At 37.7% G+C, this 17,576-nt stretch overlaps 2 protein-coding genes across 4 annotated transcripts in view; one reads left to right on the top strand and one right to left on the bottom strand.

The window, feature by feature from the left end:
• Window positions 1-1,413: 1,413 nt before the first annotated feature.
• Window positions 1,414-16,425, bottom strand: SPATA5L1 (spermatogenesis associated 5 like 1). Of its 3 annotated transcripts, none has more exons than XM_011355058.2 (8): window positions 15,229-16,389; window positions 14,049-14,234; window positions 9,621-9,779; window positions 6,802-7,011; window positions 6,103-6,295; window positions 3,874-4,004; window positions 2,889-3,014; window positions 1,414-1,707 (listed from the first exon to the last, which is right to left on the bottom strand). In XM_011355058.2, exons 1-8 carry the CDS (start codon window positions 16,327-16,329, stop codon window positions 1,540-1,542), a joined length of 2,274 nt encoding a protein of 757 aa, XP_011353360.1. In that variant the 5' UTR covers window positions 16,330-16,389; the 3' UTR covers window positions 1,414-1,539. The 3 variants fall into 3 exon arrangements, 2 of the variants coding, with proteins under 2 accessions (XP_011353360.1, XP_011353359.1); XM_011355057.2 differs by having other exon boundaries at window positions 1,418-1,707; window positions 3,874-4,008; window positions 6,071-6,295; window positions 15,229-16,425; XR_002779160.1 differs by having other exon boundaries at window positions 1,549-1,707; window positions 3,874-4,008.
• A 123-nt stretch (window positions 16,426-16,548) lies between these two features.
• Window positions 16,549-17,576, top strand: part of GATM (glycine amidinotransferase) — a 32,288-nt gene continuing 31,260 nt past the window's right edge. Inside the window, exon 1 of the mRNA XM_023527831.1 lies at window positions 16,549-17,072. Coding sequence (XP_023383599.1) covers window positions 17,028-17,072 — 45 coding nt within the window. The 5' untranslated portion in view covers window positions 16,549-17,027. The remainder of the gene's footprint in view (window positions 17,073-17,576) is intronic.

Here is a 17,576-nt window from a genome sequence, read left to right as displayed (position 1 = left end):
GGTTTTACTTACACAATGAGTCCTGGCTCCAATCAGAAATAGAAAACTTCCTATTGACTGCTTAATATTTATGACTTCATCTACTTCATGTACTATGCTCTGATTGCACCCTATATTTTTGAAGCATGTCTCCTGGTGGAACGTATTTCACTGCATGATTTGTCTGATGTCTGTGTTCCTAAATGGCCTATTAGTGCCATCTCTGTCTCATTCACTTACACTCCAGCACCTACTATGGCAGGTAGGTAAAAAACGGCTAAGGAAAATGTGGGTAAAAAACGGCTAAGGAAAATGCTTACCAGATATTGTCAGGTTTGAAAAGCAAAAGTTGCATAGTATCACATCTTATCTATACATGCCTAAACTGGAAGGTTAAATGCACAAGTGTTTTCTTTGGGTTTATCTGTGTTTTCTATCATCCTAATTACTTTTGTAATAATGGAAAATAATCTAGCTCCTTAAAAAACACACTTCTAATTACAAAAGGAAAAATTATAACTATACAGTGGAGAAACTGTACAATACCATAAACAAGAGATCAAAATTGACATTACCAATAATATACAGACATCACATGCCTCTAGCTGTGATCTCTGAGAACATGATAGCACTATGTAGTGCTCCACTTGTAATGCATAATCTGAATCTATCATGATAAGCTATCAGACAAACACAAACAGGAACCAATTATTCTACAAAATAATTAGTTTGTACTCTTCAAAAATGTCACAAGAAAGACTGAGGAACTGTTTCGGCTAAAGAGATGGGACAACTATTGGACTATATGATCCTAGACTGGATCCTATAATGGGAAAAAAATATTACTATTGGCACAATGGATGAAAATCATGGGACAATAGACTAAAATACTGTATTAATGTTCAATTTCCTGAATTTGATAACTGCACTGTGGTCATATAATAACCTTATTTGTAAGAAATATACATGAAGTATTAAGGGGACAAAGGGGCATTAAGTATAATATCTATTCTTAAATACTGGCATACCTCAGAGATATTACAAGTTTGGTTCCAAACCACCAAATAAAACAAGTATCACAATAAAGCGAGTTGTAATCTTTTTGCTGATGGAGGATCTTATCTTCAATTTGTGAAAAAAACAATACCTGTGAAGAGCAATAAAGCAAAGCACAATAAAATGAGGTATGCCTGTAGTTCAGCATACAGCAAAATGTTAAAAACTGGTGAATCCAGGTTCAGAGTTTATAAGAGTTCTTTGTAGTATTCTGGCAACTTTTCTGTAAGTATGAAATTACTTCAAAATAAAGTTTAAAAAGGCAATCCACCAAAACCAAACAAATAAAAACCACCACCCCAACTACAAAATCAACATACATATACTTTCTTCCTAAACTACTGTATTTTAATATACCTTTTAGAAATAAGATGAACCTTAGTTTATCAGGCACAAGCGTTTTTATTTACAAGAAAAAACATGCATGCAAACTCTAAAAGAGTGAATTTGTAAACTATAATGCAAGTTCATATTTCAATTAATCCTTAAGCAGGTATGTAATTTTTAAATGTCCTCTAGGTTAGAAAATCCTTGTTTCTGAAATAAGTTTTTATGTAAAGTCAAATCCTTGTGACTTAAGGATGGTTTTACAGTCTTAAGTGACTTTAGAAAGTGCTTTTGTTTCACTGTAGTTGCTTCTAGTCCATCTTCTTGTAGAGCCAGCAAGGCTGCCTATGAGAGATAAACAATAGGAGGTAATTAATTTGCTTCATTTTTGTTATTATAATATATGGTAATACTTTAAAGCCTGAATGCAAAAATCTCAGCCTCACTTCATAGAATTCCAATATTCGTGACACTATAAAAAAGTGATTAAAAGTCTTCTTAGTAGACCATCTTTTCTTCTACATTAAACTCTAGCCTTAAATGGGGGAAAAAAAACAAGTTGCAGAATAATATATAAATTATGAACCCATAAACATATTTTAAACATGAGAGACTATCTTCCCAACCTCAGAGTAGGAGTTTCTAAACAGGACACAGCACTGCTCATTAAGGAACAGATCAAACACATACCCTGTGAAATTCTCTGTGTAGATGTATATATACATGAAATAGACATACATACACATGTATACTAACAGACATATACAAGACTGTTCATAGCAGCATAATCAAAATAGCAAAACGGTAGCAACCCAAATGTTCAGGAGAGTGGTTCCCTTTGGGATAGAGTGGAAAGGACCAAGGGAAGGTTTTAGATGTTGATCATGTTCTTTCTTGACACAAGTGGTGGTTATTCAAATGTGTTCACTTTATGTTAATTCAATGAACTGTATCCTTATGATCTGTGCATTTTCCTGAATGTTATATTTTATAAAAGTTTATGGAAAAGGAAGAACATGCAATGGCTTCTTTTGCCCTCAAAGTCTAAATGCCTTAAAGTGGCTTACAAGGACCTGTGTGACCTGTCCAGCTCTTCAATAATGCCATGTCATTTCTTATCTCCAATCATCTACACAGTGTATTTCCTCTGCCTCAAACACTCTCCTTTCCTCCCTTTGCCTGGCTAACTCCTTCATCATCCTCCCAATTGCAGTTTACATGCCCTCTTCTCAGAAAGCCTTCTATGACACCCAATTGTTGATGGTTTCCTTCCTAGGTCCTTCCACAGCACTGTAAACTTCCCCAACTCACTACATATTTTCAACTGCCAGTTCAGGATTACAATTTGTCTCTCTGCACACCCCCCATCAACTTGTAAGTTCTGTGAGGAAAGGGCCACATCTGTCTGTTTCACCTCGCATGGTGCCTGCCACGTAGACATCTTTCAGTAAATGCTGACAGGTGAATAAGATCTGAATAAATGAAGGAATGTTTCAAACCACAGGTTTTTTCGCTAATTCACTTACTTCTTTGCAGAGGTTTCCAAGATCAGCTCCAGAGAAAAAACAGGTTTCTGCTGCCAGGTATTCTAAAGAAACATCAGGCCCCAATGGCATATTTTTTGTACAGACTTTCAAAATAGAAAGCCTGCCCTAGAAAATAAAAATTGTTTATAACCTTAATGTTTGACACGATGCTATATTAAAACATTTCAAGTTAGAGTTTATTACAGAGAAAGTATATCTAAGAATCAAACAATAAGAAAGAATCACTTCTCTTAGAGCTAAGAAAGATTAACTCATCAACGGCTCATATGATGATGGTAACAACAATAACATCATGATAAAATTTTGATATTTTTATAGTTAATTTTTAAAATAGCCAAACAGACATAATGAATTTCTCTCTTGGTTACAAACAGTGCCATCAGACATGTTTAAAAGTAAATACATGATCAGACATATTTAAAAATAGACACGAAAAATTTTTTTCTCATCCTTTCAAAAACTTGATAAAAGCCCAAGAAAGGAAAAAAAATTCATTCTTTGTCTTTCACTATTCCCTGACAGTGGCTCTGGATGTTAAGGGCAACGAATTCACTGATTCTTTGGCTGTCAATACATCGTGTAATCTCTATAATTTCAGATTTCTCCACTGTAAAATAAGGTTGCTGATCCAGATAATCTCCAAAATGCTTTTACTCCCTTTTAGCATTTTACGATTCCTCCATTCTAGTTGCAAAATAATGTTGAGTAGATCCAACAAACTCGACTAAAATAATTACCTTACTTTTAGGCTTATATTAAAACAGAGAGAGAGTACCCAACAAAAGCAGATTGAAATGATGGTTTATGAAGGGCCACCAGGCAAGAAAGAATGCAGAACCCAGAAGATGACACATACCACGTACATTCACATCCAGTTTGGGACTGAATTCTGCTGAGCTCTTTAAAGCAGACATTAATGTGTTGTTAAGAACATTCATACAAAGTAAATGTGTACAATGATTACCTTTTCATCTGGAGGTGGAATATAAATAATCTTATCTAATCTTCCAGGCCGTAACAAGGCATCATCTAACACATCAGGTCTATTTGTTGCCGCAACAATCATGACATTTCGATTAAAAACTTCTTGAAATTCTAACTGAGGGAAAACACACAATACAAAGTAATGTCAATAAACTGTTCATTATTAAATGTATTTTCTTTAAATTACAAATCAGAAGGTCCATTTGTTTTTAAATAGGGATATCTTTTTCTTGGGACTGGAAATGTTTACAGTTCCTATCCAGACTACATTCTCCATATCAAGGTACCCTAAAAACAAATTATTAATCAAAGAGCTACTCTGTTCATACGGTAAAGGAAGTAGTCAATTATGAGAGACATCTCTCCATGTGGGAACTGATGAAAAGCCTTACTTCACAGCAGAAAAAATCTGGTGCCTGAGGGCCCTAAGCCCTAGTGAATGATCACAATTTAAATGGATAACTTGAAAAGACAGAAGCATATGACTAATACTAACACAGAGATGTATGGCTATGAAAAGTCTTGGTTCTCTCCTCTTGCACTGTTGGTGAGATTGCAAATTGGTGCAGCCATTACAGAAAACAGTCTGGAAGTTCCTCAAAAAATTAAAAATGGATCTACCTTTTGACCCAGCAATTATACTTCTGGGTATTTATCCAAAGAAAACAAAAACAATAATTTGTAAAGATCTATGTGTCCCTACGTTCATTGCAGCACTATTCACAATAGCCAAGATATGGAAGCAACCTAAATGCCCATCAACAGACAACTGAATAAAGAAGTTATGTATGGTTCATATATACAATGAATGAAATTCTACCATTTGCAAATGACATGGATGGACCTAGAGGTTATTATGCTGAGTGAAATAAGTTGGACAGAAAAAGATAAATACCATATGATTTCACTTATATGCAGAATCTAACAAAAAGAACTAATCGAAAACAGATTCATGAATATAGAGGACAATCTAGTGACAACCAGAGGGGAGGGGGTTTATGGGGCTGGGTGAAAGAGGTGAAGGGTTAAAAAAGTACAAATTAGTAGTTGATAGATGGTCGCGGGAATGGGGAGCATAGCACAGGGAATGCAGTCAGCAGTAATGTAATGGCTAAGTGGAGAGCCGGAGGGGTGATAGAGTAATCTAGGGATCATTTCATAAACTATATAAATGTCTAACCAATGTACTGTGCTCTTGAAACTAATAATAAAATAAAGTGCTAAAAAAAAAAAAAAAAGTCTTGGTTCTCATGTACTTGAAGAGGGAGATTTACTTCATTTTTTATTTATTTTTCTTTCCTTAGGCAGAAATATGACAATCAACATAAGCTACAGGTATATAAATCCTAGATACAGACAAAAAATATCTAAAAGCAGCCAGGCCTCATACACTAAGCATTCAAAATTGTTTGTTGAACTGAATAATCAGAGTTAGTTCTCCAGTAATGTGATCTCTTAAAGTAGGGAGTTCCCTATATCTGCAAGTATTTTAGCAGAGGCTAAGTGAACACCTCTCAGATGCTATAGAAGGAATTCCTGTTATGAAGAGATTTGATTAGAAAACCTCATGGGTCCCTTTGAATTCTAGTGGAATAGGTTCCTAAGAAGCCGTAAGAGTCTCCTCTTCCACGGAAAAATTTGAAAAATGTGAAATAATAACAAGAAGAGAATAAAATAAAAATGATCTGTCAGAGATTATTTAAAGATACCAAACTCTACCTGGAGAAGACTCAGAAGGGAGGAAGAGGACTTCCAAAGGCCATTTTAACTTCATTATAACCAAGGAAAACTATTCCTTGAGGAAACTAAAAGTTTTCAATTACTAAGATTATTGGAAATAATGTTTTGTCTCACATAAAAAAATTTTAGAAAGGATGAACACTGGTTTATCAGGATATAAAAATTAAAAGAAATTCCCTTTTCCATTAGCAATATGTAAAGCTATATTTCTAAATCTTAGGATAAATAAAATTCACATTAATATATAAGTTATTATAAAATTTACCTTACTTTCTCAGCTAAATCACAATTTTACCAGCTCTGTGAAAATCCTAATAGAGGCAAATTAAAATTATATAATTCTTTCTGTGACATGAATCCAGCACAGGAAAAGCGAATGTAGATGCATTCTATTTAATGTTGGCGTGGATTTTTGGTGTATTCTGGCTAATAAATACCTCTTCATTTTTTTTCAGCTCCTTGTATTTACCCTGTTGATCTGATTTACTTCCTCTTCTCTCTATAGTCTTCAGTCCAACACCATCTAATTCATTCAGGAGAACAGAAAGAACACTCTCTTGAACATTACATCCTGTTTTGCTGATTGATCGAGACCCCAAGATTGAATCAATTTCATCCAGAAACACAATTGCTGGAGTATTTGCTCTTGCTTGTCGAAATACCTTTGTTAAGAGAATAAAAAATATTAAAAAGCTATACATTATGCCTTACTCATATGAATGTATGTTTTCTACATTTTCATTCATAATTTTTAACATGTAAAAAGAAGAAGAAGATTCTAAATGTCTAAGAAATGAGGAATGCATAAAAAAACAAGGAATAATGGAGTATTATGTAGGGGTTAAAAAACATATTATCAAAGAATTTTTAATATAGAATTTTAAGTGATAATGTTAAGTTAAAAAATCACCATAAAGACACATAAATATCTCCTGCCCAAGGACACAGTAAGACAAAAGAAATTCACCAAAATGTTAATGTAAGTAGAGGAATTATGGAAGATTTATTTAAATTTTACTATATTTTCTAAATTTTCTATAAGTATGTATAACTTTTCTAATAGGAAAAAAAAGCCAGTTACATTTTTTAAAATAACATTTATCCTTAAAGCATGAAATGAAAATTCAAAAGTAAACTTAACTACTTGGAGGAAAATAAACAAACAAACCTGAGACAAGACTTTCTCTGAATCTCCGACAAAAGGTGAAAAGAGATCAGCTCCACTCACTGAAACAAAAGAGCAATGACAGCTTGTGGCCAGCGCCCTCACCAGGGTGGTTTTGGCACATCCAGGAGGCCCGTACAGGAGAACACCCTTTGGTTGTGTCAGACCCATCCTAACAAATTCCCCAGGGAATTTCAGAGGCCATTCGATGCTCTGTAAGTATACAAAAATAAAAGTTGTTTTAATATAACAATAAAACATTAAATAATTCAGTAAATTCATTTGTTCAACAATTCTCAGGTACCTGTTATGAGCTGGAAATGCAGTCCATTCTTCACACAGCAGCCAGTGATCTTATACCCTAAGTCATGTCACATCGCTTCCTCTTAAAATCCTTCAATGACTTCTCATCAGAATTAGAATAAATTCCAAATCCAAAATCCTCACCTATGACTGCTTACAAGGTCTTACACAGCCTGACTATTGCCCAAACACTCCAGTTCATTCTCATCTCATGGTCTTTACCTGCTATTTGCTCTCCCTGAACACTCCTCCAAAATCTTTGTGCAGCCATCCTTCATCATTCAGGTCTCAGCTCAAATGTTATTTCCTTAGAGAGGTTTTCTCTAACCACTCCAGTTAAAGCTGACTCTCATCCTCTTAGTCACTCTATACTACTGCCCATCTTTTACTTTTGGAGCACTTATCTGAAATTATTATTTTTTCCATGTTGGGTTTGTCATTCTGCTTCTACCAGAATGTAAGTAAAGTTCAACTCTAAATCCCCAGCACTTAGAACAACACCTTCACAAAGTAGGCACTCAATAAATATTAACTGAATAGTAAATAAATCTTCGCTACTCCTGAGGTAGATAGTTTTATTATCATCATAATTTTGCAGATGTTGAAATTCAGGCTTAGAAAAGTAACTTGCCCAGGTGTTATTGCTAGTCAGGTAGCAGAACTAAGATTGACCCCAGGCAGTGTAAATCAAAAGCACAAGTTCTTACCTATTGATAAGCTGTCCCTCTACAAAAAAGGGATAAGACCTCTGTACCTAGGGAACTCATATTTTAGCTGGAGAGACAGGCTTGTAAACTAACGACCAGGCCAGAGAAGGGCATTCCACAGAGAACAATACATACAGAGACATATGAAACCATCTAATGCATCCTGCCAACAGTAAACAAGAACAGAGGGGAGGATGGGGGAAGCAAGGAGCAACGCAGTTGAAGTGAAGGGAGGAGTCGAGATCCCAATGGACTTTGAAAGTTTTAGGCAGCAATGAGGAAGCAGTATGGTCAATGGACTGGAAAGAAAAGAACTTCGAGGCAGGGACACCAGTTAGAAGTCTCTTGCAATGATTTAGACTGCAAATATAAGGTGGATATATCACAGGCAGTGGGGATGATGTGGAAGGGATGGATTCGAAACATAAAACGTAACTGTATTTTACGCAAGAACTAAGTTCTAAATACAGAGGGGAAGTTACATACACAAATGGCATGACCCCATGAATTTAGAAGACAGGTTTCTGACTTAGGGTATGGGGTGGTTGGCTGTATTCACTGAGGCCCGGAATCCAGGTGTAGAGGTGGAACTGATGAGATAAATGCTGGACAAGCTGAGTTTTAAGATCCCTGGAATTGATCCAGTAGGCAGGCAACTAAGTAGTTCTATCAAAAGAACTATCTGAGCTGGATATAAAGCTCTTGAGTTAACAGTTCTCAGGGTACAGGTGAAGCCTTGGACATCGAGGAGATCATGGACTTACTGAGAGAATGCAAAAACAGGATGACTCCCAGGAACTTGGAGCACTAGCATTTAAGATACAGGAGAGAGTGTTAAGCAATGCATAAAGCTTAACATCTCAAAGCTAAAGAAAGTGTTTCCAACAGGACAGTGTGGCTAATCTCTCTCATGTGTTTTGTAAAGATTAAATGAGACAGTGCATGTAAAAAATTAGGGTATATTATAATTGTGCTTATCCACAATTATAATATACCCTATATTATAATGGATACTTATAAATCATCTTTTTGTGGGAGTAGTTAAAGAAATCTAGATCCTTATGGCAGGATCACCTGAAGGTAAATTGGCAAAATCAATTTCTAAAACTGAAATGCATGTAAGAGGATCTGAAGAGTCGTGTCCCTCAACGTTCACTGTGAGAACCAGTATCAAGTAGCCATCCAGGCCATACTAAGGCTCACCACCTGTACTTGTACAGCCCATGAGCTAAGAATCATTTTTACATTTTTAAATGCTCGAAAAAAAAAGAATAATATTTTATGACATGTGAAAATTATAATATTTCAGTGTTCGTAACGTTTGAACAGAATGCAAGCACTCATTCTGTTTGAACAGAATGCAAGCACTCATTCTAATATTTCAGTGTTCGTAACGTTTGAACAGAATGCAAGCACTCCCCACACCTCTGTTGTTTTTGTGCTACGACAGCCGAGGTGAGTGGTTGCAACAAAGATTATAAGGCTCGCAAAGCCTAAAATATTTACTATCTAGCCCTTTACAGAAAAGTTTGCTGACACCTATTCTAGATTATAAACTCTCTAAAGCAAAAAAAGCAAAACAAACAAACAAACAAAAAACAGAAAGAGGGTGAAGTAGGGAAGTATGAAAAACAGTATTTGATACCTACAGAAGTCCGATTAAATTAGGGCTGAAAGGAATCACTGGATTTAGTTTTTAGGATTGCGTTAGTGATAGCAATAAGAGCAGTTTCAGTGTAGCTTGTTTCCATCATAAACACATTACTCTTAAACTGCAGGAGTCTACCGGCTTAAGCAGATTCTCTATCTCACCTGTTTTAACTTCAGTTTTACATCTTCGAGGCCACCAATCTGCTCCCAGCCAACTGGCTTGATGTCCATCAGTCCAATGACACTTCGAAAGGATGAAGGCTGAATCTTTTTAAAAGCTTCAAGGAAGTCTGTTTCAGCAATCATCGGATTGTCCTGGTTCTGAAGAAATACACCCAAAAAAGCAAAAACAAACCAAAAATGAGCTGGAACTTTTTTGTGATATATAAACACAATTATTTTTTTAAAAATTCTCTTTTGAATTTGTAAATCTATTTTATCTTTATAAAGAGATTTATACACATGGTACAAAAATTAACTCTCTCCCTCTAGCCCAACATTCATCCTCAGAGGATGTCAATGGTTTCCTGTGTATCATCCCAGTATGTTTTATAATAATAAGCATATGCATACACTTTCAAACAGACACATAAAAGAGGGCATACTATACATATAAATTTGTACTTTTTCCTATTTATCTTAGAAATCTTTTCATGTCAACTAATATAGCTCTACCTCACTCTTTTTGACAATTGCATAACATACTATTCTATGAATGTACCATAATTTAACTATATCCTTGAATGTTAGGTTGTTTCCAGTTTTTTGTTATTAAAAACAAAGTTGAAACAACTGAAAGGGCTTGTGAGCTTGTCAAGTATTTTATATAATAATTTCCTCAGAGTAGAATTACAGGGTTTAAGAGCATGCACATTTAGTTGTGATAGCTATTACCAAACTGTCCTCAAAGCTACATCAATAAAATGAAGCTGTTATTCTCCCCACACCTCTCCAACACTGGATATTACCAAACTTTTAAATTTCTGCCAATGTGACAGAGGAAATGGTACTATTGTATTAATTAAATTTCTTTAATTGAGAGTGAGATAGAAGGAATAACGGGATTAGAAAATCACCTTTTTTGCAACCACCATAGTAAAGGCTGTTTTGAGCAAGAATCATCAATGAATACTAATCTAGGGAAGGGAAAGTTTGACGAGGAGCAGGATATTTGCACGATCTCAAAGGGTTTCCTCATAGATTTATTAGTTGCAAAGGGAAAATAGCAGCTACACAGTGGAGAAACTGGGCAAAACCTTGACAGGTTGATCACATCAGTCACCAATTAGGGGCATCACCACTGAGGGACAGTGGATATCTTGTACCTCCACATATGATACCCTAAGAAGGGCACACTACCACTTATGTCGTATTCCCAACAAGCATGCAAACTTGAATCTATGAAGAAACATTAACAAACCCAAATTGAGAGGTAGTCTATAAAATCACTGACCTGTATCCTTAAAAAAGGTCAATGTAAAATGTCTTCCCCTATTCCCACCCCCTCAACAAAAAAAAAGGCTATGTAAGTATTCAAGATTAAGAGAAACTAAAAACTAAGTGCAATACATTATCCAGAACTAGATCCTGTACTGGAGGGAAAAGAGCGCTAAAAAGATTGAAACTATTACTAAAATCAGAATAGGACTGTAGAGCTGATAACATTTTGTATCAGTGTTAAACTTCCTGAATATAATGATTATACCTAACCATATTGTAGTCATGTATGAGAACATTTATGTTCTTAGGAAACAGACATTAAAATATAAAGGGATAACGGGTTATGATGTATGCAACCCATCCTCAAATGATTCAGAAAAAAATGATGTGTATACACATATACATATATACCATACATACAGAGAGAGAGAGAAATGATAAAGCTAATTAGGCAGAATGTTAAAAATTTGGATAAAGTATTTAGCAAGAGTTTTTTCTATCTTACAACTCTCCTTGAAGTTTTAATCATTTCAAAATAGAAAGTTTAAAACAAAACTGAAAGAGACTAATCTTTAAAGAAGGTAAAGATGAGAAGTTTTTATCTATTGGCCATTTATAATCCTTTTACTGTCAACTACCTGTTCATATTTTATTACCCATTTTATCTTGGATTGTTGGTCTTTTCTTATTGATATGTGACAGTTATTTCTATATCAAGGTAATTGGTCTTTTTGTCATGGGTAAAAAGTATTTTTCCCAGTCTGTCTCATGTCTTATCTTTGCTATAGTATTATTTTCCAATTCCAAAACAGTCAAATTAGTAAATCATTTCCTTTTTGACTATTATGTTTTATGTTAGGTTAAGAAAGGCCATCTTCATTCTAAGATAATATTTTGGAGAATCCTTACTGCAATTCCCTTAATCATTCTAGCGAAGCATATTTTTTGTTACAGTTAAAAATTCCTTATGTTTCTATTTGTAATATCTGTGTTATAGTTAAGTATTTGCTCTTTTATATCAAATTCTGAACATTTAGTTGTCGAAAAATTCCCAATTTCAATAACAAACTATTTTATTCCATTTATATGAGATTATATAAATAAATATGTATGTATGGAGCTATTCTAAATAGCAGTCTTTAAAAATGTTAATAATTATAATCTCTGGGAGGTGAGATTTCAGGCAATTTTTACTTCCCTTATAATTATTTATCTTGTTTAATTTCTCACAAAGAACACTATTATTTTGTTAAATAGTTTGTTTGTTTGTTTGTTTGTTTGTTTGTTTTACTGGCCAGCAGTATTAGATATTGGGTACTTGATATTGGGTAATTTTTAGGTAACACCCACTAATATTTGAAAATCCTATTTACATTTCAAGATCATAGTGTGTACATTGTTTCATTTGATTCTCATAATCCTCTCAGGCAGATAAAATTCTTTCCCCTCTGTGTGAATATGTGTATATGTTAAACTATAATTCTCATCCTTTAAGAGGAATATTTCACAAAAAGTTGAACAAACTTTAAGGCGTCCCTTGTCTGTCCTGGCACAGAAAGAGGCAGCAGCAGCCCCTTAGCTGCCTGGAGGGGAAAAAAAGAAAATGATGGAGCCAGTACCTCTCCAGATGCCTCTGTCCCTTCTTCCTTTTTGCCTTTCTTCCACTTCCCCTGGTTGTTTATGAACTCAGCCATCACCTGTAGTAACTATGCCTGGGCAGGCCCCTCCTCAAGTAGCAGTGGGCTCCACCCTAGGATGACAGCAGCTGGCTGGTCCACCTAAGCCAAGGTGCTTAAGGTCAAACCTGGAACTTCAAAGCAGAGGGAATCCTAAATGGAAATCTCCTTTCCCATCCCTGGTATTCTCTTCATCCCTTCAAAGGCATATATTCTCACACTTTTACACATGGGACTTATCATTAAATCTTCAAGCAGTTTCGGGTCCAAACCCAGATGAGAATTTAACAAGTTCATATAACTCCTTCCCCACTTGTAGTGTAAAAGTAAAAATAAAAGAAAAAGAAATGAGGAAGGATACAAATTATCTAAGTAAAAAGTTTTTCAAAATTTAGGATGTCATTCTTTTATAGTTTAAACAACCTAAAAAGTGGGTTTTAAAAATTAAAAGATCAAAAGACAATTTTAATGTTACAACAGATTAAAAATTTTGTCTCAGAATTTCAGCATGCTGAAATTTTTTTCTGAAGGGGTTTAGGAATTCAAGATTACTTATTACTTACAAGGTGAATAGATTTTCCAAACCATAGCATTGAAAACTATCATATTTAAAATTAAGCTAACATCCTACATACTTTTAAGAAAGGTAGTCACGAATTAAAGATTTGAATGTCAAAGCCAAATTTAAATAATATTCCAGGCACTCAATCCTCTCCTGAGTTAGAAAAGGTTATTTTCCCTAAAAGACACTTATGATAACAAAAGGAAATAGTATCTTAACAATGGAGAAATATCAGGGACACCACCTTATCCAAGAAATCAAAGTTAACTTCATCAGAAATAGGACAAAGAAATATCATTCGCTACCTAATAGACACAGTGAGAAGAACATTTCTGTCATACGCCTACAAAAAATGCAAAACTTGAATCAAATTATGAGGAAACATTAGTCAAATTGAAACTGAGGAATAGTCTACAGAATGAATGGCTTGTACTCTTAAAAAGTTAATCATAAAAAAAAAGATTGAAGAATGGTTCTAGATTACAGATTAAAGAAGATTAAGAAGTCATGACAACTAAATGCAATATGTAATCCTGGATTAAAAATATTTTTTCTTTATTAAATTTTTGCTCTAAAGGAAATTAGGGGGACAAATGGTGAAATTTGGATAAGGTCTACATAGATTAGGTAAAAGTATCATGTCAGTGTTAATTTCCTCATCATGATAATTGCACTGTGGTTAAAGTTCTTGTCTTTAGGAAATATACGGTTAAGTTTTCACAGCTAAAGGGGCATTATGGCTGCATTATATACTCAAAATGTTTCAGATGTAAAAATGTATATCTAAAAAAAGCTGTAGAAGGTATCAAAAGTTCCCAGAAAATGTACTTACCACTTTCTTTAATCTCCCAAATTAATGTTACATTAATTAAAAAAAAAAAAAGTATGTGGTCATAAAACAGTGTTTCCTACCTTCTCACTATTAAGCAGAGCATGCATGGCAGCCTCCCTACAGAGGGCAGTAAGGTCTGCGCCAACATAGCCAACTGTCATTTCTGCAAGGAGGCTCAAATCGACTTGACTTGAGAGGGGCATCTTTGAGGTAATCACTTGTAAAATCTCCTTTCTTTGCTTAAATGTGGGAGTCCCAATAACAACCTGGATACAGAGCAAAAAAAGAAAGAAAAATCAGTTTAAAATATTTTTTATCCTCACAAATGTGTATAAAAGTTTAGTGAGCATATTTGGAACTATTACTATGTACTCTTAAGCATACCTTAGATTCTAAATATACAAAAAGTCTAATTTTCCAGAAGAGGAATGCTGGCTAGGAAGTTGTACAATGAAAATTATATATGTCATTTAACAAGTTTTTGTTATTTTTGAGACCGTACCAACTTCTAAGAGCCAGAGATACAACAGTAAACCAGACAGTCTAGGTCCAGGTCCTCATGAAGCTTATTCAGGAGTGGTACTAGACTGTGCCAGGAAGAAATCCATGAAATTCAAAACAGATTGAGCTAAGTGTGCAATTATCATGTCTCTTTAGAATCCTACCATAAAGTTCAAACATCACTTAAATTAACCATTACTCAAACTATTTAATAGAAATCAAGAATCAATTTAGGACTGAAGCTTATAAAACAGGACAGCTTTTAATACTCAGCCTTCCTGGGAGGAATTGTGCATACCTGTAGGATAGGATGCAGGCATCCTGGGAAGAAATGAGTAAGTCCAGATGAGTTAATGTCTGCTCTGATTTACTTCCTCCCTGCCTTCACCCTTTTATCATACATGTCTTGAGGCTATCCTTCTACTTTAAATTCTCATTCCACATTCATGAGAATGTGCAGACCTAGTTCTCTTAAAATTTAACATTACTGATTATAGTACCCATCTTCAGGGCCTGCACAACAAAACTAATCCCTAATGACCATCTTGCTTCTCAGAACAATTTGACTTAGGAAAAAGAGGTCCTGGCTGGCTAGCAGATCATATATGGGCAGAGAACGTGTTCTCTGCATTACAAAAAAACCCCACTCCAGCCTTACTGACTTCCGAACCTAAGTGACGAACGCCTCGGGGAAGCCAACCAGGGCGAAAAGAGTCCAAGGTTCCAGGGGCAATGGACTAACTGGCCTGGCCTTTTTACCTCCCGGTCAAATCTTCCAGGTCTGCGAAGCGCTGGGTCTAGCGCGTCCGGCCGGTTGGTGGATCCCACAACCACCACCTCGCGGTCCCCACCGATGCCGTCTAGCAGCGTCAACACCTGGGCCACCACGCGGCTCTCGGGGGCTTGGTGTGGACCGCCCCTCCGGGGACACAGGACATCCACCTCGTCCAGAAACAGGAGGGTGGGCCTACGGCTGGCCAGCTCCTGGGCGCGCTGAAAGACCCGCCGCACGTTCTCCTCGGTCTCTCCAGGCCGGGTCCCCTGCAGGGCGGGGGCGCTCACTGCCAGAAGCTCCGCGCCCGCCTCCCGGACCACCGCCCGCACCAGCTGGGTCTTGCCCACTCCAGGGGGCCCCGCCAGGAGCACCCCGCGCGGCACTGCTAGCCCCAGCGCGGCTAAGGCGCGGGGGTAGCGGAGCGGCAGGCAGAGGAGCTCCCGCAGCGAGTCGAATGCCTCCGAAAGGCCCCCCAGGGGCACCTCGGGCTGCGGCTGCGGCTGCGCTTCCGACGGTGCCTCCCCGCTGAGAATGATGCTGGTGCGAGGCGTGACCAGCCCGGCCGGATCCGGGCTCGGCACCCCGCTGACGATGTGCAGGGCGGCCACTGGGCCGGGGGCGCGCGGCGGAGCGGCCACCACGTGGCCCTGGGAGACCGGTCGGTTCCTCAGCAGCTCCTGCGCTGCCTCCAGCACCGCAGTCGGATTCAGGGAACCCGGCGCGCCATCCTGCTCCCGCAACTCTGGCCACACGGTGAGGCGCCGAAGGGGTGGACAGGGCACTAGGCGGAGGCGGCTCAGGCTGAGACTACCCGCGGACCCCGGCGCCCTCACTGCCGCCCCCGGGCTCGCGCACTGCGGATCCAGTTGCACAAAGCCGTCCGCTCCGTCCCGCCGCGGCCAGGCGGTGCAGAGACAGGAGCCGCCATCAGGCAGCGAGATCTTCACCGCCGAGCCCAAGTGCGCTCCCAAGGCATGGAACGCTGCCGGACCCAGGCGACAGCGCTGGGTGCCCCGGTCCCTAGTGTCTAAGGGTATGAGCTTTAAGAGCGGCCCTTCATCAAAGAGACCTGAGTCCGGAGCCATTGCACACCAAGGCTGAAGAAAGTGAGGTAGGAATTCCAGCCGGGCAGAAAAACCGGTGCACCGAGCACCGCGACCGGAAGCAGGTGACACGCATGCGCCAGAAAAGACGCTCAGTTACTAGCCCCTGAGTGGAGGCCGAAAGAGCCAATCGGAAAGTTAGACATTTTGGCCCCGCGGGATCTATTTTGTCGTGTCCTGTTTGATGAAATCCAGTCGCCTATTCCAGAACTTTATGAACAAAACCTTTGTTACTGGTGTCTGGGAGGCAGCGTAAGCTAACTTCACGAGGTCTAATGATCGTGGTTTGGAGAGTCGCTGGAATAGCATGCTCTTTCCTTGGCTCTCGGATTCGAGCATCACCACCTGGGCTTTTGGAATGTCAGCCTAAAGACTGCTTTGTGAAAAAACCGCAACCTCCCTCATGGACACAGTATTTTGGAGTGCTCTGGTGTTAATGTCTTAGGTGACTTGTGGTAGCTGAGAAATACAGCCTTGAAGTCTTCAATTACCTGAGTTCCAACCTGTTTGTGAGGTCCAGCATGTTTGTATGCCCTCGTAAAGGAAAGGGCCAGCATAGCAAGAGAGAAGCATAGTGTAGCATTTTAAATCCTTTGAAGAGGGGAAAGAAGAAAAACCAGGCCATCTGACTTATTTGCGGCACACCAATACACTCTGTTCAGATTCCTGGTTTACTCTTAATGTTCTTTAACAACGACTTAATCATAACCTCTTCCGTTCATGTGGTAAGTGCTTATCATCGATTTGGGGCACGACAGTACTAAGTCTTGTATTAGAGGCGATGCCTATCTACATTAAACTGCCTGCTATTCTCTTTGCACCCATAGGGAATTATCTTTCCTCTGTATCAACTGGAATACATTGCTTATTCTTTTTAATTCTGCTCATCAAAAAGAGGTACAGATATTCAAAGTCAAAAAAAATATTCCCTGTTTTTACCCTAGTCACATTCTTCTACTTCTATTTTCCCCATATTCACTGCAACCCAAATTTATAAGATTACAAAATTGACATTGCAGATAGTGTGCTTAAGACACACTGGGAGGTGGTGTGTTTTTTTTTTCTATTTATGCAAATACAGTTGACCCTTAAATGTAGGAGTTAAGGGTGCTGACACACACTCCCAGTCAAAAGTCTGCATGTAACATTTGACTCCCCCAAAACTTAACTACTAATAGACTACTGTTGGCTGGAAGACTTAACGATAATAAAAACACTCAACACATTTT

Source organism: Pteropus vampyrus, unplaced genomic scaffold (genome assembly GCF_000151845.1).
Source record: "Pteropus vampyrus isolate Shadow unplaced genomic scaffold, Pvam_2.0 Scaffold19, whole genome shotgun sequence".
Classification (NCBI taxonomy): domain Eukaryota; kingdom Metazoa; phylum Chordata; class Mammalia; order Chiroptera; family Pteropodidae; genus Pteropus; species Pteropus vampyrus.
The sequence above is the reverse complement of the archived record's forward strand: the minus strand, read 5'-3'. Positions and strand labels throughout refer to the sequence as shown.

Bases quoted from the DNA above. Each gene is read 5' to 3' on its own strand.
- SPATA5L1 (XM_011355057.2), bottom strand. From the start codon at position 16,329: ATGGCTCCGGACTCAGGTCTCTTTGATGAAGGGCCGCTCTTAAAGCTC. The intron at 14,235-15,228 runs GTAAAAAGGCCA...CTCTGTATCCAG, and splicing joins CTGGAAGATTTGACCGGGAG to GTTGTTATTGGGACTCCCAC. The intron at 1,708-2,888 runs GTAAGTGAATTA...TATCTCTCATAG, and splicing joins TTGGAAACCTCTGCAAAGAA to GCAGCCTTGCTGGCTCTACA.